Source organism: Thermobia domestica, chromosome 2 (assembly GCF_964235325.1).
Source record: "Thermobia domestica chromosome 2, izTheDome1.hap1.1, whole genome shotgun sequence".
In the NCBI taxonomy this organism is placed as follows: domain Eukaryota; kingdom Metazoa; phylum Arthropoda; class Insecta; order Zygentoma; family Lepismatidae; genus Thermobia; species Thermobia domestica.
The window spans coordinates 326,158,432-326,186,248 of record NC_137455.1 but is presented as its reverse complement, the minus strand read 5'-3'; the positions used below and the strand labels follow the sequence as shown (position 1 = coordinate 326,186,248).

General features: G+C 36.6%; 1 protein-coding gene across 1 annotated transcript in view; it reads left to right on the top strand.

Annotated features, from left to right (window-relative positions):
- LOC145679508 (aminopeptidase Ey-like) overlaps nt 1-27,817 on the top strand; it is a 111,981-nt gene that overhangs the window by 56,750 nt on the left and 27,414 nt on the right. Inside the window, exons 6-7 of the mRNA XM_081750087.1 lie at nt 4,386-4,651; nt 19,348-19,555. Of these exons, the coding sequence (XP_081606213.1) occupies nt 4,386-4,651; nt 19,348-19,555 (474 nt within the window). The remainder of the gene's footprint in view (nt 1-4,385; nt 4,652-19,347; nt 19,556-27,817) is intronic.

Genomic DNA, 27,817 nt, shown 5'->3' with positions numbered 1-27,817 from the left:
AGTGAATCAAAACTCGTTATGTCCATACTGTTGCAGAACTCGTTCTGTCCACACTACTGTTGCAAACAACGTTATGTCCAAATGTTTTTCTTTAATACCTTTGTACAATATTAGTCAATTTTTATCGGGTCTTGTCCTCAAATGCGCATTAATATGATTCAACTTTAGGAAAAAAGAAAATTGCTCTATTCACTTTCATATAAAAATGACCGTTTTTTGCGGTTTCTGAAAAAGTGCTTAGTAAGGACATAACGAGTTTTGCAACTGGACTATACAAATAATAATAATAATAATAATAATAATAATAATAATAATAATAATAATAATAATAATAATAATAATAATAATAATAATAATAATAATAATATTTAAATAATAAGTATAATAATATACAAAATATAATGTGCGTGCTTTCTCGATGTATTCCCGTTTCCTCCCGTTTTCTTCATTCCATAATTTCCTTCATCCTGATCATCTACGTCTCCTATAACCTACAAGACATAATCGAGAGACGCAAAAACTCAGATTTTATTTCATACTTTCATAAATATTATTCGATTTTGTTAGAATTTCCGAAGGTCAGCGTCAAAGTGAAATAGAAATCTTCCCAGGCTCAAACCCCATATATGTTGATAATTTGATCGAGACCGGTCTGCTGGATCAATCTTTATTAAATCAGAAACGCAGCCACTTTCATTTTTATGTATTTATATGTCTCTCACCCTTCATCTCCCCCTTCCCGTCAAAGTGAAATGATAAAAACAATCCCAGGCTCTAACCTGATGTGTGTAGCAAATTAGATCGCAATTGGTCTCGTGCTTAAAGAGTTATTAGGTTTTATTTATTTTTATATATCCCCCCCTTCGTTGTGCCGTCAAAGTGAAATTATAAAATACATTCCAGGCCCAAACCTCATCTATGTTGAAAATTTCATCAATATCGATTGAGTGGCTCAAGAGGTATGATGTCACAAACATAATAATTTTCATTTTTATATATTTGGTCTAGGAATTAATTCGTGCGGGTGGACAAGAGATGGCGCAACGAACGGAGCGTCCCACAGTTCCGTGTATCCACACATGTGTTGCAAACCCCTGTCATCGCGTATCGTTCGTAGTATAGGGCAGTGGATTAAAGCGTCAACAACACCAGTTTGTAGTTAAGTGAACATGGCGCAATTTGTGCCTGATAAAGTGTTTTTGCGGGGTGTCCTGCTGCATTACTTTAACATGCAGGAAAGTGCGACTGAAAGTCATCGTATTTTGGTGGAAGTGTATGGTGACCATGCTCTAGCTGAGCGAACGTGTCAGAAGTGGTTTGCACGGTTTAGAAGTGGTGATTTCGGCTTGGCAGACCAAGAGCGAGCTGGACAGCCAAAAAAATTTCAAGGCGAAGAATTGACAGCATTGCTCGAGCAGGATTCGTGTCAAACGCAGGAACAACTTGCAGCAGCATTGGGCGTTGATCAAACAACAGTCTCCAAACGCTTGAAAGCCATGGGAATGATTCAAAAGATGTCACATTGGGTTCCACATGAATTGAAAGACAGAGACGTTGAAAGACGAAAAACCATTTGCGAATTGCTGCTTCAACGACAGAGCAGAAAGGGGTTTCTGCATTGAATTATTACGGGTGATGAGAAGTGGATTCATTACGAGAACCCCAAACGAAAAAAGGCCTGGGTGAAACCAGGTGAACCAGGTCCATCACAACCAAAACGAGATATTCACTGTGCAAAGGTTATGCTGTGCATATGGTAGGATATGAAAGGTGTGGTGTACTATGAGCTGCTGCAACCGGGTGAAACTATGAATGGAGAACGTTATCGACGACAATTAATGCGTTTGAAGCAAGCTCTGGCCAGAACACGACCAGAATGGGAGAACAGACATGATAAACTTATTGTTCAACATGATAACGCTCGCCCACATATCGCAAAACGGGTCAAAACCTATTTAGAAAAAGTCGGATGGGAAGTTTTACCCCACCCGCCGTATTCACCAGACGTTGCTCCTTCGGACTACTACTTGTTCGATTGCATGAACAACGATTTGATTGGACAGCGGTTTACTTCTTCAGAAGATATCGAAACATGGGTCTCTGACTGGATCGCTTCCAAGGATGAGGACTTCTTTCGCCACGGAATCCGTACATTGCCTGACAGATGGGCGAAAGTGGTGGCTAGCGATTGACAATATTTTTCTTAAGGTATTTATGTATTTTGTGTTTGTACTACAGCTTCAATGTGTGCGTACCAACCGCACGAATTAATTCCTAGACCAAATAGAATAGATTTTCAAAGCACGAGTTAGAATTTTTCTTCTCATTATTTTAATGCAATTGTGTGAAATTAAAAATATATACATATAACAATATACAGAGCATTCTACATCGAAGAAATCGTCTTGACGATGTTTTATACTGACAACATTTCTTGGCAGGCGAGATTACGTTCCACGTAGTTTAGATCAGGCGAGATTCTGTGTCCCGAGAACTGGACCGCGAGTTGGTTCGCGTGGTTTTGGTTGGCGAGGTTTCGGCCCGGCGAGATTTTGGGCCACGAGGTTTTCGGCGGCGAGGCTTTCATCTGTGAGGTTGTCGCCGCGAGGCTCTGACCGCAAGCATTTTTTTTACCCAAACCCACATGTACATCTTCTGTGATGAACCTTTGAACTCGGGCAATGTTTGCGTCAGTTGATGCTGTTTTTAAACATCCGACAGTTGTTCATCTTTCACACTCATTCAGCCTGCTTTGAACTCACGCACTCACTTTCTGTGTTTTCTGAAAGAGCATTATTACCACACATACCCTCCAATTGGTGATGAACATCGGCTGGACAACGTCCAGCGGTGATTAGGAATTTTACAAATACAGTAGAGCGTCGATTATCCGAAGTAATTGGGGGACATGGGTGTTCGGAAAACTGGTTTGTTTGGATAATCAAACTGTGCATGTTTATTTGCCAAAAAGAAGTACTGTACAGTAAATTTATTCATGAAAACAGGCATCTCTTTAAATATTACAAGGTAACGTATAAAGGCAACTTTAGTAGGAATATATAGTATGTGGTACAGTTTATTAAACAAAAATATGTACAGAAGTGTGCTGATTGTTGAAACACAGCGACTGACGGCTTGGCCGGTCAGCAGCGCCTTATGAAGGCCCCATTAGAAGCAATGTTCCGCCAGCGGTGGCTCAGTGCGGTGACTACTGTGGGAAACTTGGTTTGGGAGTGAGGGGGATGATGGACGGTAGGGTGGGAGAGTAACAGGTGCGAGCGAGTACACAGTTCGGTTAAGCGGTCGTTCGGTTGACCGACGTTCGAATAATCGACGCTCTACTGTACACCTTGTTTTTTAACCGAAAATGCCATATCCCTGGGCAGTATCAGAAACATGTCTCTCTCGTTCAGGCACTGTGCCCCAATTGCTAACATCTAATAAACGAAACTTGCACTGCTTCGAGACGAAGGATCGACATCTCCAACGTCGCAGTTGCTTTGCTGAAATGACGAAAAACATGTGGACTTTGGAACAAGATGGGACGTACTTTCCGTGTACACTTCATATATTTGTATTTCATTCTGACTACAATCCAAAACTTCTACCACTGCTTTTCTGCTCCTACCACTGTCTTTAATAATACGACTATCTTGCTGCGGTAGCTGCCGTCATACTTCTCATCACACTTTCATAAGAACACATATACACATGTTATGAGTATATATAAGGTAACCAAGAAAGTTCTGGTGCTTTTTGTTGCCTGTTTGTGTTCCATTGACCCTCACACCGTGAGTTTAATGCGAATGGAGATAAGGCGAAGGTCCTTGTTGATGTGGGTACATGAAACATACTACGTGGTTGTGGCAGTTCAGTTTCACCTTGAACTTGCGTAAGGACAGAGTGAACATGGGACCTCCTCAAAGCGTCATAAGGGTGTGTATGCTATACAAGTTCAAACTGGAGTCAAATTCCGCTGCAGCGAGGCGGAAAATATGCCAGACCTCTGGTGAGGTTGTCGTTACTACGCGCAAAGCATGTACTGATCAATACATTTTAGGGGTGTGGTGAATACGTGAGATATTTACAATATAGGAATTAATAAATAAATAAAAAGATTAGCAGATAATATAAATATTTACCGGTTAGTAATTGGGAAAAATATTGGTTTAAATTAGTCCATGACCAAATTTAGTTTTTCCAAGTATTAGATTTTGAATTTCATGAAGCCTAAACTTTAGTTAATACTTTTGTGTATTTATCATCATCCGGCGACGTACTGTGTACTGAGCAGAATTCTCAATTAAAACATTAAATTATCAGAAAAGTTTGCAAAATCTTAGTAATATTGAAAAGTATTAGTGTGCCTTGCTTTCTGATTTTAGGTTGCCTTATTGTGCGCATGTTGAGTGATTTTCTGACCGAAGATACATTTCGTAAAGGTTTAACCACGTATCTTGAGGAAAAGAAGTACTTAAATGCAGAGAAGGATGATCTTTGGGAATATTTAACAAAACAGGCTCACGAAGATCGGCAATTGTTGCCTCACATTACTGTTAAGGAAATAATGGATACTTGGACTATGCAAATGGGGTTTCCTCAAGTCACGGTTGTCATAAACTATACTCAAGGAATAGCCGACCTCAGCCAGGTAGGAATTTTTAATCATCATTTATCCAAGTATTTCACTTTCGGTCGCAAATATGAAAACTACGTAAAAATACATATTTGCGAGGCACCCTCGTTTTAGGTAAATTATACGAGGTGTGACTCAAAAATAGGGACTGTCCAATAAATCACTGTACTTGCAGAATTAGTTCTCCGTGACATTATCACCTTCAAAGTAGTCCGATTCAGCATTCACACACTTCTGCATTCGGTGCTGTCATTCCTGGTAACAATTGTGGAATGAGTTATTTGGAAGGCCCCTCAGGAGATTCTCCGTTTTTGCCTGAACTTCTTCAACTGAGGCAAAATGGGTTCCCTTTAAGCAAGATTTAACTTTAGAAAATAAAAAAAAATCTCATGGAGCAAAATCAGGTGAATAAGGAGGCTCCTCCATCACTATAATGTTTTTGTTGGTCAGATACGGCCGTGTGAGCGGGCTGGTGCAACAACCATCCATCACTCCACATTTGTGGCCTTTTTTCCTAATTTTTTCACGAAGTCTTTTTAGTACTTTAATGTAGTAGTGTTGATTAACAGTCTGACCACTGGAAACCCACTCAATCCTACTCTGGAAACCCACACTAGACATTTTTCCATCAGAATGCAGCTGCATACAGGTATGTTCACTCAATGACGCAGTACTCCCAACTGGCGTGATCGGTTAAGTTGAAATTAGCCGCATGGATAGAGGAGGTGTATGGGATGACGTCACCAAAACAGTTGTTGCCAACTGCACTCTTTTTTAAGCTACACAATTAGTTTCGTTTTTTGTGTGTCACACCTCGTATATAATGTAATGTACTTATGTTTAAGATAGTAAAGCTAGAAATGAATATAAAGGAAGTCGAGAAATCTATTAACGGTCCACAATACGTAGGCCATTATAATATCAAGCCAGAATATAATATCTGTAATAAATACTTCAGAAATTAATCATATTACTATAGCTACAGAAAAAAGTAAATTCAACAATTATGAACAGAAGTTCAGAAGTTAATGATATATTTTGATCACAAAATACAAATGTAAAATAATGTTGTGATAATAGAAAGCAAAATAACATAATGAAAGTCAATTCTACACTGATTTCGAAAAGTAAATATGAATCTTTATAAGTACGGTTGCATTTATGTCTTTTTATTCTCTGCGCTGCAAGTAGTTTTTTCCTGTAAACGTTGTGTGCAGCTTACTCCGTCACGTTAGAAACACTAAGACAAGGTATATACATACAGTTTTTTATTGTTTATTATGTATTTGCCACCTTCGGTATACCTAGAAATTCAGATATGACTGTGTGCCCCCTCATCAAAAATCCCACTTAATAAAGTCCAATACTATTATGGAATGCGGTCCGTGCTATGCAGTCTGCGAAGCTTTTCTCCGACCCTAAAGTTCAGCAGATCATTTTTAGATTGTGCTTCAAGCCCAATGCTGTAGGCGTTACTTTCCCACAGTACAGGAACAATGATCACAAATGCAACGTAATACAATGAAGAAATAATGTGGAGAAATATGTAATCATAAAGTGATATTTTGATATATTATACGCTGGGTTTATGTGAAGAATATACGTGTCAGTATAAAATATTGCAATAGATATTTTATACTGACATGCGCATTACGTGATTTAGATGCATCACTGGTATCATTTGATATCGATGCTTGGTTCAAATCCCAGTCCATATTCTCACCGGTATGGTTAATGAATATGTATCGAAATTGTTCTAGATGGCCACCAAGCTTCATGAGACAACCGCATACCAATTCATATAACTATAACAATAGCGTCAGAATATGAGACACGATTTTGGACCTGTGGCTCAGTGGTAGAGCGTTCAACTCTGGTGCTTGGGGTCCTGGGTTCGATCCCAGACCCCGCCAAGTGAACTTTGTGCTGGACAAACACCGTGTGCATGGGTTTTCTTGGGGTTGTCCCGTTTCCTCCCACTTTCTTCATTCTACCATTTCTTTCATTTCTCATAATCACCGTCTCCTTTAGTCTAACCGGCATAACCGTGGGACGTAAAACTCAAATATTTCATTTCATTTTCATTTCATACGATTCTGGACCTGTTGGGAATGACTAATCTTATATTCTAAATAAAGGCAGCCTGAGTAAAGATCGAACCCCGTACTTGTTATAATCAGTGGTAACCCGAACATGCAATGAGCCCTGCTTCAATTATAAAGAAAACTGGTCTTTCATGCCTCTATGCGCTCACCATGGTCACAGAAGGCGTACTTAAAGAAACCACTCTCAGTGTACTGTAAAAGAAATATGGTTCGCGTACAGAATTAAAAAAGTTGCACAATATAACAAATACTGAAGCAAGCTTTCAAAAATGACGCAGTGTGTAGTTGGGTACCTTTTGCACAATACCAGACCCATTGTCGTTGTTTAAAGAGATTGTCCTGTTAATGGTGGTTTTTCAAAACGGATATTTCTCGCGATCTCTTCTACAGGGGTAGAGAAGTTTGAGCACAATGATGACACTATTGAAAGAACCTGTAATAATGTAAAAAGTATAAAATAAGTTTTAGAAACATGCCACAAGTAACAGGAAACATGTGTGTATTATTGTACGGTACACTACTTAATATTAATACTTTTAAGATATAACTATAAAATGTGCTATCAAGAAAATAAACAATCCGTAAAATAGACAGTTACTTATAAAACTATCTTGACACAAACATGTATGTCAAATCAGTAGACACAGCAATAAAATATCGGAACTGAAATATTTTTCTTTGGAGGGCTGAGTTCAGTTTACTGCATAGGTGCTATGTTCAGTTTACTGCCCATGGGGTGCATAGGAGCTATGTTCCAACAAATAAATAAATTTCAGGAGGATGAAGCTGGCCACCCCATGGGCCCTTCGAGCTATGCACCTAATGTACCTAGGTACTGGCAGAAAAGCTGTAATTATAATTTATTTTCCAATATTCTCTATTGTAAGAATATGTTACTTATCACGCATGCGCGATTTCCATTGTTATTAAATTTCATGAATGTCTGCACTATCACTCCTGCTTTATGATCGAGCGATGTATTTGGATACTTGACATCGAACCCTCATAGCCAGAGTGAAATTTTCCAGACTGACAGTAAAGTACATACAGCTCTTGTTTCGAAAATGAGCTAATTCAGATAAACATCTCTATTTATTATTTGACACTATAATTTTTCTATGAATGTATACTGAATGTTTAGTGAAAATTACGCACTTACTTTGCATCTTGTAAACAAAGCATAGAGCTTATTTCTCGGCGCGCAGCTTGTATTGACACGTGAACTTAACTGATGACTCTATTTCCAAAGATACCAATTTTCTATTCATTACAAATCGCCACTTCCTTTCCTTCCATCTGATCTGCGATCTTGCGATCTTGCGATCTTCCCTTTGCGTGACCTATCCTGAATTTAACATACGTGAAAAGAAGAGGTCATAATATGTTTAAAATCATGAACTCAAAGTGAGAAACTAATATATATATATATATATATATATATATATATATATATATATATATATATATATATATATATATATATATATATATATATATATATATATATATATATATATACTTTCTCATCTCAAGGTCTCATTTATTCTGACGGTATAGCTGAGGCAAAGTGAGCATAACGCAGGACTACCAGACATTAAAGAAAACTTTTATCATATTGCATGGAAAATAATCGCTCAACATATTTTCCTATTCATAAATGTAATATTATTTTCAAACGTACTGAATAATTTGACTAACTCAGTGCGAAATTAATCACTGTTTTGAATAATTGAACATTACCACATATACAAAATGTGAATGCAACTGCTAATGTGGAAGATACCATACAACCGTATTATTAATTTCACCTTGCAGAACTTGGGCCATAGGGAATTTTAGAAAGAGAGTGTTAAATGAAAAATGCCAATTAACGTATTTTTATAATTAAACGTATAAATATTGCCAAAAATATAAAAATTCTGTTATTGTGCAGTACAAATAAACAAAAAATCTAAATATTGCTCTATTGTAGGTTTGTCGCAACAAAATACCCTTTTACGATGAGTGATTTTTATAGTTTTGCAATCATTTATCGTAGTAGTAATACTGATCAGTTCTAATATTATTAAACTTCCAAACTATGCTGAGCATAATTGTTGGATATCTTATAGAACTGTTTTGATCGTCCTCGATCTGTCGACAGCTATCAGAGCACAAACGATAAGTGATATCGAGATGCGGTTTATAGCAATCGAATTCAGCGTCCCAAGAATAAGCACCATCTCAGGTAACTATCTATTAGAACCGAATGACGTTTAAATTAGAAATTTCCGTTTTCAATGTTAATCGACATCCAGCAAAAAAAGTAACAGATAAGTGGAAGTAGTTTTCTGCAAACTATTCAACGTCTCAAGACAGCATAACATGACTATCCAGAACACTCTACCGAAACCAGAGGTAGTTCAAATTTACGGTATCTTTCAGTTCCTATACCAGTTATTTTACTGATCCTCATAGAAAGAGAAGAGTAAGAGTTAGTGCTAAGCGGTTTCTTTGCAAACGATTCAATGTTATAAAACAAAATATCATTTCTATCTAGAACACTCTATTAAATCAGAAGTGATTCAAGTTTACTATTACTTCCTGTTTAAACACTGATTTATAAGGTTTATTGCCATAGAACGCAAACGGTAACAAAAGCTGTTTTTGTTGTAAACGAGTCAATGTTTCAGGCCAATATACCATGACTATCGACAACTGGTTCAAATTCACTATTTCTTCCGATATCAATAGTGATTTTCGTAGAGTAAAAACGATAAATACTATCAAGATCCGTTTTTTTAATCAATTCAGCATCCCAAGAATAAATCCCATCTCTTACGTTGAGAGTCTATTCATACTGAAATTGGCTAAAATTAGCCATATCTGGTTTCTACGTTTATCACCACATAACAAACAGGATAATAAATAGCGCCTTTTTCCTAACGATTCAGCGTCTGAAGGCAACATATTATGACTATCCACAACACTCTACGAAAACTAGAATTGGTTCAGATTTACTACTATTTCCGCTTTCAATACTGATTTCCGTACAGCAAAAACCATACAATACATCAAGGTGCAGCTTTCTGGAATCGATTTTGTGTCCCGAGAAAAGATTCTGTGTCCTCTTTTAGCTGTCTATACAGGCTGGAAGTGGTTAAAATAAGCAATTTTTGATTTGAACCTTTATCGCCATAAACGAAAACAGTAACGCAGAGTGACAAATGGCTTTTCGATAGAGATTCAACGTCTGAAGAACAGGTTCTATCTTTGATTTTATTATTCTATTGCAACCAGTACTTATACATGCACTACTTCAAGTTTGTGTATTGAATTCGCGTAGTTCGGAAATCTTAGTTTCACTCTGTGAAAAGATACTGACTTATTATAAATTGATTCCATTTCTTCCAATATAACGAACATTTCCTTAACCGCGGAGTATTTCACAAGCAGTATTTATTGTTTTGTAAGTAACGATTCCTTTTGACTTCGATATATATTATTCCCCATTCTATCTAAGTTGTCTATGCTACATAATATATCATTAAGGATAGGTATTCCTTCATCAGGGAGATATTATAATTAATCTTGGTGTTTACGAACTCAAACATCAGCACTTCCAGCAGTATGAATGAGTACGTTGTCATTTTGTTAAATTGCATCATTGGCTGAAAACAACTTGTGCCCGTGGTAACGTAAAGTGTCTGCATAATCATCGTCAGTAATTCGTTTAATGATCACAGCCATAGGATCCACTTAATACTACAACACTACACACATAGACAGTCCTACCTGCTGAACTAGTAGCGAATGCGCTCCTTTGTTGCATGCGATTCCGGATTGAAATTTCCTTGTAAGAATGTCAAAATTTGAGTGCATTATAATGATTCAGGTTACAATATAAATTGTGGATGCATGTGTTATATAGCTTTGGTGCTATAATGGACGAAAAACCTCTAGAAAGAACAACCACAGCATCACAGAGCCACCGCTGATATGCGAAAAATAAAACTGAAGCAAAGAAGAAAATTAAGAATGAAGGATAGTAAATCGTGGTTGGGCTTGATTATATGGATAGATTTTGGAAATGTGATATTTGTAAGCTCAAGTTTTGGGATGATTACAACAGTGCTCCGAAATACATCAAAGCATTGAAAGATGGAGTGCCTCTTTTCTTTTCAGACAAGATAATTATCGTGTTATACCAAGAAATTCTTGGATAACGGGACACCATGTCATAGATCAAAAATGACCATTCTCTGGGAGAAGTTAAATGGAGTGAGAACCCAACCTTTCAGACATGAAAATATTTGCTGTTTTTCATAAATAGCATAGCAGAAGAAGTTTCGCCAAGAAACGACGGTTACTTGAGTTACTATGAGAACAAAGATAACACCTGTCAAAGGATTCCGTTGATGACTTACTGTTTAAGATATTTCGTAAAGCTTCAGATTACGTACGTGTTTGACTTATTCTGTCCACCAGCAATAGTACAAGTGTTCATAAAGTCTTGTCCCGTCAATTTTGAACTCATGAATTAAACGCGTGCCATGAATGCGAATTACATACAAAGGAAGTATGATTTCTCGGCATAATTTCCTGAAGAAATGAGACACTCCACGTAAGTAAAAACACGCATGAAATTGGTAAGAAACGAGAAGTTAGCTATAAAAGTAAAAGTGATAAAAACTTTCGTATCCCTGAAAACTGTTTCCAAAATCCAATGCCACAGTAACGTCTATAATTTTAGACACGCCACATGCTAAAATATTGAAACACGTCGATATATTGTGTTTACAATGTATGGGTTAACAGCTAAATAACATTTTGGGATGTCAGCATATTCTGAAAGTTTCTTCACTGCTATCAACAGTGTAGCCTCTAAACTAAAAGCAAATAATGAAACAGATGTCTGTAGACTATAGAAAAAGAAATAAAAGTCTAGCATATTTAAATTTTAACATCTGAAGGAAGTATAGCCCCATATAGCCATGTATTGACAACACTGTCTCAACCAAGTTTGAGCTGAAATTGTACCAATTTACGTCAAGGCAGTAGATATCAATGTTGGAATCGGCTGAGACATTCCTGGTTATAGCCAATGTCCCTTCCTCCTTCTTCCGAGAGAGCTTTGTCGTTCTCCAAAGTTGACAATCCCCTCTCCTGCAGCCGAAATTAACATAAACTAAATTGCTGTTACCTTCCACTTTTGTGAAAAGCACGTCCTTTGGCAATTAATATCAATTTCGTTCCCCATCCCCAGAACAAAATTTTCTGAAAGAAAACCTGAGTTTGCTACCGTTTGATTTATTCTAGTTGTTTACATATAGTATTGTTATTGTTTATTTCTGTTATTAAAATGTTACACTTTCTATGAACGTATTTATCATTACTGTTTTCTTAAGAAAGACTAGTTGTAAAGAAGTGATGGAACAACTTGTGCTAAGTTTTTCAAGCTGGTGTATATTACATATAAAAACAACGTTTCAACCCCATAGAAAATCAGGATACTAGAACTGTGTGTGACAGACGCCAAAGAGAAAAACCAACTGTCGTGACACCTGACTTATTGGAAAGTCTGCAAACTGTTGCGCACATTCATCTATTTGCGTGACTAGAGGAGCACAAAACGATCCAGGTCCCCTATAACACTGTTGCCTATTCCAAGAATACCGTTGTACAAACGTAATTCTCAGAAGTAATACGTGGTTCTTTGAATTCTCAGAAGTAATAGGTTATGTCCAGAGCCTGGTTTAAATTTGATGAGGCTCTAAGCTGTTGAAGGCAATGGACCCCCTTATATGTCCAGCTATACCTTGTCAATGAGAAGTTGTCTACACTGCATGCTACATATTCCCACCAGTCTATGAAGAACGTAGAAGTCATATATGGAGATACGAACAAACTAGTGATACTTTTGGGCTAGCACGAGGGGCTCCATTACTTACAGCAAGCTATGACTTGCTTTTTATCCTATAGATTGGAGATGTATTTGTGTTAGAATCAAAGAGTTTTCACCAAATTGCACTGCTATCCGACAGTGAATTTCGATTGGTTTCAAACCTATCAACTCTTCAGCTATCAAAAATCTTTAACACTGCTCTGCTCAACGTTGGTACAACCCAGCAATTTATTTCACTGATTACTTTCAACCCGTTCGCAAGGCAGGCCATCCCTGATAATATGACAATAGTTCTAGGACGTCACCAAAAAATAACGAAGTAGCACAAACTTCGTCGAAGTTTTGTATTTTTTGTACAACTTCTCCGGTTATTTACTGAATGGACCTTGTACACTCCGCTTCAAAAAATTACGACACCTAACGCCGTGGAGCTAGGCCACACAATATACACTTTCTTATCCCATAATCGTGTCTGGTAAAGAGACCCCTCTCTCTTATCCTTTCTTCTCTCCCATACTAAAATTAGGTAACAACATAAACGCAATTCTAATTTCAAACTACACGTGCATTAGTATCGATAAAATGAAATAACAAAACCGAGACTAAACAAGATTCGTAAGTTGATTTAGGGAGAAACTGAAACACACACATTGAAAAATTGAAACCAATGGATGTATATTACACACAGGTTCAGACATGAGGCAGAGAGGGAGAGAGAGAGAGAGAGAGAGAGAGAGGGCAAGAGAAGAAGAAAAAGAAAAGGAAGAACAGATAAAAAATGTGGAATTTTAAACTTAGTAAGAAAACAACCTAACATTATAAAGTTCCGTTACCAGAAAAAAAACAGTAATATAGAAATAACGTTTGTTTTTATATATTTTTTAGGTATATTCGAATATATAGAGGATACTTGAAACACCCATTAAGTCACTTTCGAAAAAGGATAGCATACTCAATTTCCAGTAGAACTGTAGATCTCACAGACACATCTATGATAATGTCAACAGTTTAACACATGCTTTGTTTTCGCGTAGTTCGGTTGAAAATTCGGTAGTGTTCATTGGACGTACTGATGCAAACCACATTCTAATAAAGCCAGTGGGTAGCGTAGATCATATCTTCCATTCCAGACTACTAATGCAAAGTGAACAAAAAAGGGGGGAAAAACGAAAAGAAAAAGGAAGAAAGAAAGAAAGAAAGAAAGATAAAATTGAATGAGTGCTATTTTACTGGTAAATTTTTATCAGAAATATCCTATATTAAGTCCAAACCGTATCATAATGAAAAGTTACAAATGTTCAAATGGAAAATTGGATGTTCCTTATGGATGTAGCAGACCTTGCATGTTTCAAATTTCAACGTGAATAAATCACATTGAATTATAGGATGGAAACAAATTTTTGTCGAACTAGTATAAATAAAATTTTGTTTTCAAATAACCAAAGAGGTTGCCATTTTCTAGTCTTTTCCGAAGATTTGTCTGTTCCGAACATCCAGCATCACTTTCATCTCTTACGGATATAACGTTGTAATTTGCACAGATAAAATGAACTCCCTAGAGCTCACACGGATCATAGTGCCAGTCGGATGATGTTGATTAGCTTATGGATCACCACTTGGTCGAGGATTCAAAGCCGTAGTGAACCGGTAATTCAACTGAGACTCAGTAACCCAAATGATAAAAAATATATTTTGCTTATTCCTTTGCGTTTAAACAGTATGTCTTTGAAAGGTGACCAGGACTGGAGATTTTTACCGCAGAGCACAAACACTCGACGATGAAGTAGGCAGTTAATTACATATTCCAAAACAGGTCTCTTGCTCCGTTTTAACTTTTGAACAGGCACACTCACATGAAGTGCGTGTGTACGTGAGAAAGAGGGGAGAGAAGCGAAAGATGCAAAGACAGATGTTTTTTTCCTTTACTAGTGGGCACTAATTTCATTCTAGGTCGTGGAATAAATGAATTTCGTTGTGCACTTAGGTGCAAACAAAATTACAGGAAGAAGCTTGATCGTTCCAATGATCAAGGCTAAAGTAAGCAATATTTGGCTTTTAGTTTCAGGTGGCATGAAAGAACAGTTCACGGTGCAACATATGTTATTCCCTGATTTTAATTTAACCCCCCACCCCCCAGTAAACATCGAGCGGTGGTGTTTCTTGTTGCAAGCACTCTAGTATATTTTCAGCGCTACACACCCTTGTTGGATGCACGCACGTATTTAGATTTTTTGAAACGCACACGTCGAAAGTTATATTCAACGGACAGAGACCGGCACTTTTTTAGCCGGTTTTTAGAAGTGGATTTGTAATAACTCACGTTCTTCTCTCACGCCTCTGTTTTTTTCTTTTTCTGTTGTTATTGCTGTTGTTATTCTTGCCATTATGAAATTTAGTAAGCAGGTTTCAGCCTCCTTTTGTACTTAATTATAAGTTGTTTATGTTTGGCTCACGTAGTTGAGTTTCCAGTTCGTAGTTTCTGCAAGAAAATAATAAAACTAATAGTGTAGCGGTAATGTAATGGAGATACGACTAATAAAGCTGTCCACCATAGGCTCGAATTTTCTTCACGCCAAACTTGAATTTTTCCAAATTGATACTGAAGAATCGATTTGTCATACTAGTCGTGCAATGCTTAAGAATGTGGAAGCAAACACATTTATCATGATAAGAGACGATTTACGAATGTTGATTGGGGAAAGGGCAGAGATTTACCAGGACATTCGAAACACTTAATTGGTCTGCAGTAAAAACTTTTCTTGTTATCGTTCTCAGAAAGAATATTACAGCATTTGTTGGACAAAGTTTGAGGAAATCAATCGGTAGTGTAGTGGTAAAATACCAGACTTCCAAGCGAAAAATCTAGGTTCGATTCCCCGTAAGGTAATATAACTTTTTCGCATAAAATAATGGCTCAAACAGAGACTTGTCTTCTGTTGGAGAACTTACAAAGCATCACTGGCGAGAATTCGAATAAACAGTGTCTGTGTTCTTCAACATACTCTGTAATGATAAGTGTGTTTCATATTTATATTCGTCTCTCCCTCTACCTCTCTCCCTCTCTCTCTTTTTTGACGTTTCTCTATCCTGTCTTAGCATCTTTCATTTCTCTTCCCTCTCTCTCACGTACACACGCACTTCATGTGAGTGTGCCTGTTCAAAAGTTAAAACGGAGCAAGAGACCGATAAACCTGGCTTGGAAAACGTAATTAACTGCCAACTTCAGCGTCGAGTTTTTGTGCTGTGGGGTAAACATCTCCATTCCTAGTTATCTCTGAAAGAAATACTGTTTAAACGCAAAGGATTAAGCAAAATATATTTTTATCATCTGGGTTACCGAGTCTCAGTCGAATTACCGGGTCACTACGGCTTTGAATCCTCGACCAAGTGGTGGTCTATAAGCTAATCAACATCATCCGACTGGCACTATGATCCGTGTGAGCTCTAGCGAGTTCATTTTATCTGTGCAAATTACAACGTTATATCCGTAAGAGATGAAAGTGATGCTGAATGTTCGGAACAGACAAATCTGCGGAAAAGACTAGAAAATGGCAACCTCTTTGGTTATTTGAAAACAAAATTTTATTTATACTAGTTCGACAAAAATTTGTTTTCATCCTATAAGTCAATGTGATTTATTCACGTTGAAATTTGAAACATGCAAGGTCTGCTACATCCATAAGGAACATCCAATTTTCCATTTGAACATTTGTAACTTTTCATTATGATAGGGTTTGGATTTAATATAGGATATTTCTGATAAAAATTTACCAGTAAAATAGCACTCATTCAATTTTATCTTTCTTTCTTTATTTCTTCCCTTTTCTTTTCGTTTTTCTCTTTTTTTGTTCACTTTGCATTTGTAGTCTGGAATGGAAGATATGATCAACGCTACCCACTGGCTTTATTAGAATATGGTTTGCATCAGTACGTCCAAATAAACACTACCGAATTTTCAACCGAACCACGCGGAAACGAAGCATGTGTAAACTGTTGACATCTTAGATATGTCTGTGAGATCTACAGTTCTACTGGAAATTGAGTATGCTATCCTTTTTCGAAAGTGACTTAATGGGTGTTTCAAGTATCCTCTATATATTCGAATAGTCCTGAAAAAATATACAAAAACAAACGTTATTTCTATATTACTGTTGCATTTCTGGTAACGGAACTTTATAATGTTAGGTTGTTTTCTTACTAAGTTTAAAATTCCACATTTTTATCTGTTCTCCCTTTTCTTTTTCTTCTTCTCTCGCCTTCTCTCTCTCTCTCTCTCTCTCTCTCTCTCTCTCTCTCTCTCTCTCTCTCTCTCTCTGCCTCGTTTCTTAACCTGTGTTTAATATACATCCATTAGTTTCAATTTTTCATTGTGTGTGTTTCAGTTTCTCCCTAAATCAACTTACGAATCTTGTTTAGTCTCGGTTTTGTTATTTCATTTTATCGATACTAATTCATGTGTAGTTTGAAATTAGAATTGCGTTCATGTTGTTACGTAATTTTAGTATGGGAGAGAAGAAAGGAGGAGAGGAAGGGGGTCTCTTTACCAGACACGATTATGGGATAAGAAAGTGTATATTGGGTGGTCTAGCTGCACGGCGTTAGGTGTCGCAATTTTTTTGATGCTGAGTGTACATCCACTTTTTTCTGTAAATTTATTGGGGCTATAAGCTATAGCTTGTTTAGCTTATACATAAATCCGGCACTGCCTAAGTCTCCCTTGCATAATATATTTACGTCAATGCGTTCTCCTTTAAAATGGTTTTGTCTTTTATCAAGAGAAAAACATACACCAAAATTTACACTACATAAAGCACTTTGTACGTTTAAGTATCATGGTTCCTGTGTTTATGTCCTACAAGAACTAAATATTCTTTATATCTAGGGAGCCAGAAATTTCGACTTTCCTGATAGTTCCATGAGATACTCAAAACACAAAACGCACTCGACAAAGAGTACTTTTCTGATGAACTGAGGTTCGAACCTTGCACGGGAGTCATTGATAGTAGGTGTACAGTTACCAAAGTCAAGAGGTCGCATTATTGTACCAATTTTCTTCCAGGAAACTGTGACTACTGCTGTTTACATAAACATTGTGCAGAGGCGCATCCCTAGAAACTCTTCTTCTTTGGGATTTAGTAAAGTTGAGATATTCCAGGGTTTCCGGACAGAATGGAATCCCGTGAGTACGCCTCCGATGCAGAAAAAGTATGTTAAAGAAGAGCTATGAAGTTTCGTAGGGCTATAAACTCACTGGAGCCCACACTGGGCATACCTTTGATTGTGCAGGTCTTCATCTGCATATTGGATGATGAAGGCGAATTTGTTCGTTTGTTTGATTAAATTAGCGTATTTTTTCAACAACAAGGTTTAAATGTATGTCGAGGATCTACAGCCAAGATGAAAGCCGAAGCACTGTGATGCCTTCAATGCAATGCCACCACCCAGGGCAAGCGAATTAAGGACTCGTTAATTAGGCACTAGACCAGCACGAAGAGCAAGTGTTAATGCGTCAACATGATTGCGACACAAAACAAAATATGTAATACTAGTGTTCTGTGTTGTATCATTGGGCAGATTTATAGCCCACTCGTCCCTTTGACTTTTGCCACTTGATTACTTCTTGTAGGGGCTATTTAAAAGATGTGTACCATAACAATAAACAAAATTTATAGAATATACAAGCGGGTATTATATCAGTTACGTACAGAGAAATTCACCATGGTAGACTAAGTATCCAAACTAATATTGTTTTGGGACATGAGCAGTTTTTTTGTACATATCTCAAGATGCTAAATGGTTATTTTTCCATAATATTTTATGGAAGGTATGGAGCGCGTTTCCACTCTTTGCGTACACTACTAACACACGCTATTAACTGTACGAAATCCATGATTTTGAGCACAGTGTTTGTACTCTACCTCGTGGAAGAGATGGACGGTCAATTCTAGTATATACTGAAAAAAAGTAGACAAGTCTTGTCAACCATTACTGTGTAACTAGATTTGACTAATTTTCCAAATAAACGTGTATTACACGATTTTTGTTCTATTTTTTTCTACAGAGTCCAGACATCTGTCATGTATCATCTGGTACAGTTTGGTGTGCTCGGGTGCGGTGTTAGCGCCTTTTTTAAAACTAGGTTTGTAAGCCAACATCATAAAATACCATGTAACTGTCAACCTATACATCGCAAAAACAACATTTCGGCATTTTTCGATATTAAACATATGCCATGACTAAAAATATAGAATAAGTTCTTGCGATATTGGATTTTGGAAGCCTTATGAAAAAAAAAAGTTTTCATCATTTTTGTTTTTACATCAAACATCATTCTCATGTGTCCTTACTTATTTGGAATATTTCATGTATACATGTGAAACAATTACACGTTCTTCATGTGCAAACCCCATTCATGTCACACATTTCATTCCCGAGTTACAATAGTTCAAAGTTGACGTGACAAGACCTTGCGAATACTCTATAGAATGGCCAGAAGTTAAGTATCAGATGTCTGTTCACTCGCGACAAAGTAGAGGTCCTCTTATGAAAACAATTATTTCTGGTAAATATGTGTCTATTAAATATATATAGTGTATTTGCTCTACTGTACCAAATAATTTAAAATTATAATATATGTATTAAAATGTATTGCACATGTAACTTTAACTAATCACTTCTAATCTGCAGAGACAAGTGTTGTTTCTTTTCTTGGATGTTTGCAGACACGGTTTTTACGATTTGATAACAAGATCTTTGAAGATAGAATGCAAGATGAAAACTATAAATGGTGGATTCCCTTGACATTCATGCACGAAAATGAGGTCTTCGACAGCACAAAACATAGGTTCTGGTTGAAATCTACTTCAGTGACAGATATTCAACATGTACCCAAGGAAGTGTTGTGGACAAAATATAATATTCTAGGAACAGGTAAGTTTATTATCGTATCAGCAACTGTCGGTGTAACTTTAGAAGTCACTAACATTCTATGTCTAGTAAATTAGTACAGGTGTTTGGTTAATTAAAAATATGGATTAACACTATTTGTGTTTTGATGAGTTCGTCAAAATATGTATCCTCACTGTAACAAAAGGAGTGAAATGAAATCTTTGAGTTTTACGTCAAATTCTTATGCCGGCTAGGCTAAAGGAGACGGTGATGATGAGTAATGAATAAAATGAAGAAAATAGGAGGAAACGGGAAAGCCCCGAGGAAACCCACGCCCACGGTGTTTTTCCACCACAAATTTAATCTGGCGGGGCTAGGGTTTGAACCCGGAACCTCATGCATCAAAGATGAACCCTCTACCACTACGCCACCGCGCCCCTACTGTAACGAAAGAAAACACTACATTGTTTGTTAGTGCTAAAGTTACCACAAGTTTACATGTCACAAATGTTATAATAATGAAAATGAAATAAAATCTTTGAGTTTTACGTCCCACGATTATGCCGGTTAGACTAAAGGAGACGGTGATAATAAGTAATGAATGAAATGGTGGAATGAAGAAAGTGGGAGGAAACGGGAGAACCCCGAGAAAACCCACGCACACGGTGTTTGTCCACCACAAAGTTCACTTGGCGTGGCTGGAATCGAACCCGGGACCCCAAGCACCAGAGGTGAACGGTTATAATAATGAGTATTACAGTGGTGTACAGTACAAATTTCCACTATGTATACAGTTATTGCAGGTGGTAAAAGTGTTCCAATCTTTTCTTTAAAAAAATAGCCTAGAAATAGGACTTGCAGCTGTACGAGATCTCCAGAATCTTTCTTTCTGTGCATCATTAATGGTACTATGCGTCTCAAACTTGTCACAAATCTATGTAATTGTGAAGCTTATATAACTGTAATCCAATGTCTTGATCTCTGAGACCCTGAAATTGCAGGAAGTTATAAAGAAACATATCACTGAATTTACACGTACTTTGAACAGTTGATCGGGAATAAATACTTTTAAGCTATTGCTTTCCTCATTTAACTTCGTATGTGACGGTTCGCTAGGATATAGTTAGCTATAATTTTAACAGATGACGCAATCGACCATTGTTGTCGGGCTATAGAAAGTTATCTTTCAAATTTATTCATCTCCTAACATTGAAATTCGGTGACATTCCCACACTTGTAATACCAGTTTTAAAAATATTTCCGTACACCAAATGTAATTTGTACATCGATCACTTTGTTTGACTATTATATTTTATACGTCACATGTTGTACTAATTCAATTTAATTTCGAAACTAATACCCAATATGCCATTTATCTTCTTTTAAATTGTATATCTATATATATATATAAACTAACTAAGAGACTTTGTGATCTGTGGAACTCAGAGATTTACTGCCGCATTCACAAAAGCTCTCCAGTTACTCTATCCTTCGCCAACTGGATCCAGTTTCTACTTTGTATTTCTATTTCTGCGAGATCCACCTTAATATTGTCCTCCCATCTATCCCCTCATGGGTCTTTCTAATGGTCGAGACTTCCAGTTAAAACTTTGAAAACGTTCCTACTTTCATTCATTCTGGCTACATAATCTACTCACGTGAGTCTTCTAGAGTTGGTGGTCCTATAATGTTTGCTAAACAGTGTAAATTTTGCAATTGCTCGTTATAAACTCTCCATCATTCCCCATTCCTGTTTTTCTTGAAATCAAATATTTCTCTCGTTATCTCGTTCTCAAATACGTAGTTTAAGTCTACGTTCCTCCCTCAGAGCAAGTAAAAGTGTTTCGTATCATACGGGTCAACAGGCATGGTTATCGTTCTATACACTTTAAGCTTCAAATTTCTCGACAGAATTCGTGACGACTAAAGATTTTGAACTGAATAATAACAACAATTCCCTGTTTCTAGTTGACATTGAGTTTATTCGTGAATATGGTTTTGGTCTGTGAATATTGATCCTAGATATTTGAAAGCAGGGCCGGCGAGAGGGCGGGGCAGGGGGCCCAGAGTCCTGGGGCCCGGGCTTCAAAGGGGACCCGGCGGCCGAGATAAAGAATTACTAAATGTTGTATATTCTTACTCAAGTTTAGTTATGATTCTTTAAGTTCTTTAATTAATGATAATTTGGAATATCAATATGGGTCTATGCCTAGTGTCAGTCTTAGACGGGGAACGTTTTAATTTGTAATTGAATCTTATAATATTTTGAGTGACTTGAAATAATATTGTTTCCATTGTGATTCCTGAACCCTGATGTAGTCTTACGAACGGATATATTTACTTTTATGAAGCTCACCGTGTGTTAGTTGTTCCTCGTTGTTTCGCATAAAAAATGATCACATAAAGACACGAAATTTGGGACACAGGTATTTTAGGAATTGAACTGGTGCACCTCAAAACCGAATTTTCGATTTTTGTTTTGAGTCATTAATGAAAACATAATTACAGCAATGTCGCGTATCCTGCTGTATGTGTTGAAAATTAAATACAATGGATTTAACGAACAACAAGGATTTAACGACAATAGAGTCATTTCCATTATTGGCGGTGCATTATTGACAGCGAAACAGGCAGCTCCCTCAGCCAGAGTGGTTCTTTCGGTAGTCGAGTATTTCACGTAGTTTCACGCTCGTTCCCTGAAGTCCTATTTCAGTTCTCTGATAGTGCTAGTTGAGTGTAAGTTATTGAACAAGTTTCAGTGTTCACGAGTCGTTACAGTTTTAGCTGTAAATTTTAGTTGTGCACTTGTGTTTTGGGTGTGTGACACATTATTATTTTAAAAATAAATTAGTGGCAATGAGCACGAGCTACAAGCACAAATCCGGTGCGCAGAAGAGGAAAGAAAAGAACGACAGAGAGTTGAAAGAAAGGGAGTCAAAAAAAGGTCAGTTGTCACTTGGACATTTTTTAAACCATCTTTACCATCGACTGAGGCTTCAGTCGAAGTAGAAAATAACAAAAGCTTTAAAGTAGATGTACCTAGTACTGTAAATGAAAGCAAACTACATGAAGCTCTTGTAAATGATAAATCTGATTCTGATACTGGTGTTCGTGTTAGTAGGCCTGCTTCGTCTGTTACGGCTATGCCCCAGTCATCCCGATGACCATACAGACACTTTGATATAGGCGACCCTACTGTTGATGCAAGTCGATACTTAAAGTATCCCCATATTCCAATGCCAAAACATTTCCCTGAAGCCTCTTTAGGGTTTTCCATGCCAACTTCGGCATTTAAAAAGAAACTGAACAATGACAAACCGATTACACGAGATTAGCTAGTTTGTAGCAAAGTCAAGAAGGCATTTTACTGTTTACCTTGTAGGATATTTAGCAAGCTACCACAGCCGCAACGTTCTTTGTTGGCACTTCCTGAAGGTTTCTCGACAGAAAAACGTTTTAAGAAACTCTTTCATAAAGTGCCCGAACACGAAAATAGCTCTACCCATAAAAACTGTTGTATTCAGTGGAAGTCGGAGGTGATGAAATCGAGAAAAAGATAAATCGCTGAAAGCTTACAATTGCACTCTATCCAGCAGGGGAAAGACAAGTGGCGCGACCTCTTAAAGAGACTGCTCAATGTCACTTTGTTCCTAGCTGAAAGAGGGCTTCCTTTTCGAGGTAATAACGAAAAAATCGGAAACCCATCTAATGCATTTTGGGGAATTTCAGAACTGCTTGCTAATTATGATCCTATTTGGAATGAGCGTTTAAATAAAGTACTCTCTTTCCAAGACAAGGCTGAAAGAATAGAAGTTCATTGTCTCATGACATTCAGAATGAGTTTATTAGTTTATGTGCTGCCCAAGTGACACAGAAAATTCTAGAAGAAAGAGAAAAAGCGAAATATTACGCTATAATAGTTGATGCAACACCCGACTCAGCACATATCGAACAGACTGCAATTTTAATAAGATATGTCAGTTTGACTGAAAAAGAAAACCAACCTTACCAAGTTGAATAAAGATTGTTATGTTTCTCTGATAGTTCAAAAGAAAGTTGAGAAGCCATAGCTGAGCTGATTTTGAATAAGGTGAGAGAATTTGAAAGCCCATTAGAAGACTGTAAAGGCCAAGGGTACGACAATGGGAGCAACATGAAAGGAGCATATAAAGGAGCCCAGGCTGTCATACTCTCAGCCAACAGTGAAGCTGTTTACTCTGCTTGCACGTGTCATTCTTTAAATCTCTGCGGAGAACAAGCAGCGGAAAGCTGTTTAGCTGCAATTACTTTTTTCGGAGCTGTTCAAACATTGTATAGCATTTTTAGTTCTAGCAACCAAAGATTGGAAATTTTAAGAAAATTCCTAGCTCTCTTCACTCAATGTCAAAGACACGCTGGTCTGCTAGAGTAGATCGCATTAAACCAATTGTTGCACATCTTCCAGGTATAATAGAGGCCCTTGAAGAATTAACTCTGCTAAACCTTACGGCGGAATGTCGTCGAGACATAGAGGGACTGAAAAAAATATTTAAAAACCTTTAACTGCCTTCTTCTTGCATTTATTTCGTTCAAGAGTTTGAAGTCAATAGACATCTTAAATCGAGTATTGCAGCAGCGTGGTGAAACAATGGATGTTGCGTCAAAATATTTAAGTTCTTTATTAGAAGATTTGAAGATGATTCGTAATGAAGGATTGAATCCGATATTTAGTGAAGCTCTGGTAGTAGCTGCAAACATAGGTTGGCCCCAACATCTTCAAGAAGAACAGAATAGAGGAAGGAAACGAAAGAGACTAGCTGATGAAGAAGACAGCGATAATGCAGATGATCCTGATTTAAAAACAGTTTTTAAGCGTGAAGTGTTTAATATTATCCAGGACAGTGTCATAGGAGATATATCAGTTCGCTTCCAATCAGTGCGCTCTTTGTGTAACAATTTTTCTGTACTGTGGTCTTTCAAAGAAATGTCAGATGACCAGAGCCAAGAACAAGCAGCTGCACTAGTCCAGCGATACCCAAAAGATTTAGGAGATGATCTTTCTGATGAACTGCATAGAAATTAATATATTCGGCTAATTTTGGTGAGAAAACGCTCTCACCACGGGGTCTCCTAAATAACATCAAAACTTTGAATCTAGAAATTTTATTTCCAAATCTGACTGTGGCCTTTCGTATATTCGCAACAATCCCTGCTACCGTTGCTAGTGCAGAGCGCTCTTTGTCTGTGTTAAATCGAGTAAAAAATATTTTACGCTCTACAATGTGTCAAGACAGATTATCAAGCTTAGGCATGTTGGCAGTGGCGACAGAACTTGTCAAGTGTACCAATCTGGATGCTATCACAGATGAATTTGCCCTGAAAAAGGTTAGAAAGGGAATTTTGTGTAACTATACGTAGAAAAGGATACATTGTAACTCTAACAGTTGTCTAGTAGTAACACATATAATAAATTTCTCCTACAGACAATTACTATTAATATCACATTATTAATCACACTATAATTAATTTGAGCAATATTTCATTCAAATAACTAAATTAAGCCTAATGCCTCATATCTCTAGTTAAGGAAGACTAACTGCATAGCTTACTTCTATATAATTATTTATAGCAACTATTTGTGCAAAGATATTCATAGTACAGGGTAGGTTGGATGGTTGAGAACATTTACTTTCTCACTTTTATTAACTATTTAATACGTTATTTTTGTATTTCCTTCACAAATTATTTTGTTTTGAGCATTTGATTGAGCATTGGGGACAACTTTTACTATTACAAATAGATAAGTTACTTTTTTCTGTATTTTGATACGATTGTATTAAATATATTATTTTTTTATTCTTTTTAGTTTTGAAGCCTTCAAATATCTTAGAACCAACAAATATAGGGGCTAAACAAAATAATAAATAGTGAATTAATGAGGTTTCTTTTTCGGCGAACAGAGAACATAGGCTAAGTTCAGAGATCTTATTATTCACTTATTTGGAGATGTAGCAATACTGTTTAAAATGTAAATTAAACGCATTAATGGTCTAATAAAGAGTTCAAAATAAGCCTTAATGTTCATTTTAGTTTACCTCCGTCCTAAGTGGTAAGTACGTAAACAGTCATAAGGGAACATGTAAAGGGCCCGGGATTGCTCAGCCCTGGAGCCCGCGAGCGCCCTCGCCGGCCCTGTTTGAAAGTATTTTTTTTTCCGAAAGTATTGTTTGATTCTTAGCACATCCATAATTTACAGTATTACGTTCCCGATGGGCTACCATCTATTTAGTTTTCTCTGCATTTACTTTTAAACTATCTGCATTCCATGTCACCGCAAGGATTTAATAAGACCTCTTGGTCTCTTTGTATCGTTTTTCCTTCATTCCCTATTACATTTGCATCACCAGCATTGGCCATAACGTGGTGAATAGCATTCACCTCTAAGCCCTGGTTGCTGTCTTTAATTTTGATTATAGCATACTTCAGAATAAAGCTGAACAATAATGACGAAAATATGTACAGATTCATCCAACAGCTCTTTCATTTTGTATCAAATATTGTGATTAACTTTTATACCACTTGTATGAAAATCTTATTCTCTAATTTAGACTAACATTAATCTATGATGACAATAGAATATACAAATATTGAAATGCAATCTTTATTTTCATCTGTTTGCTTGGCACGGAGATCTACTACATTGGCACTCTGGTGAAGCATAATTTATGATTTTATTATAAAATGGCTTTTGAAAAGAAATACTAACCTAGATTGTACTAATGTTGACTGTCACTAGTTCAAGTTCAAACCATAACATATTTCTCACAGTTCATATGTCAGTCTCTCTCGTATAAGATTTTAGCATTTATATCTGAGAGCATGACTCGTGTGAAACAACTGTTGCAAGCATGCCTGTTGTTAATCCAATTTGTTATGAGCGCAAAAATAAATACAATGAATACAAAGACAAAATTACCCAGAAATACTACAAAACTGTTAACTTATTATTTATGAAATCTCTAATAGCATTGTGGCTTCTTTTATAAAGGATACACTATATTGGCAAATATTATGGTACTTAAATTCAAGACCAAGAAAGTTAATCATTAACATATACATTTTAAAAGAATAAAACCATAGTATATAATTCAATTTAGCTACGTATATTTTGTGTTTAAGTAATAAAGAGAATACTACAGTATTGTTTGAGAAAAGCTCGATAACACAGAATTCAAGGAAGCTTATCACAAACAACAAATGATATATTTGCATACATAAGTATTTGAGAATGCAATCATGATAGAAAGTAAAAGAAACAAATAAAATTTTGGAAGTGTTTTTTACGTAAAATACTCCAAATACAGTTTACGTGAGTACTTTACAATACCAATAACAGGCTAGTGTAATTTTAGTGCACTCAGACTATCTTTATTGTAGACCCTGATTTTTGTTTGTGTCTCATGAAGAGTCGTTGGGTGGAGACAAAAGACAATTGTCAGCTGTAAAAAAAAAAAAAAAAAAAAAAGTACTTTGCAATCGTGGTCGTGAGAAATGGAATAACAAGATCAACTTACGTAAGAGCATGTAAGTCCAGAAAAAACCGCATCATATTTTGCAATTTCTTCTAAGAGCTGCTCCAACGATATTCTAAGATAACGTGGTAGACCTCAATGTTAAATAGCTGTTCTTTGGAAATGTATTTCTCACATGCTTCACATCCTTGTTGTGGTTCAATAATAGAGAGCTTATAATTGGAATTTTTGAAATAGGAAAAGACGAATGGCAAATGTTTGGCGCATATCTAGCAACGACCATATCGTTTCCTCGCAAGAATGGGCGAAAGCTAATTTTGAGCAAATTTTAATACTCCCTACATTCTGTTTTAGAGAGCACAACAAATAATTTTGAGCGGGCATTTCGCTTCCCCCCCCCTAATTGCGCGACTGGTTGAAAGATTCATTCAGTTTACATTGAATCAAATAGCGTCATGCTCATCTAAGCAAGAAGACATCCTTTTCGTAGATTCGATGTTTGATAAGGGTGTTGACTGTCCGTAAAGTGTTTCTCTATGAATATAACTTAGAATATTTTACAAAGAATAGCAACTTAGCATTCTAGTATTCTTTAGTGATCTGGCGCTTATTTTACTGAATTTTGTATTAGTAACTTCAATGCAATCAACATGAAAGGATTAGAAAGTTGGTCAGGAATTATATGTGCAGAATTTTATGACGTGAACTAATAATTGTTCTCAAGACCTAGTTACACGAAGCAATAGTTATTTTTAAATACTTATGCAGTTTGTGTGTCTCACCAGACGATGTC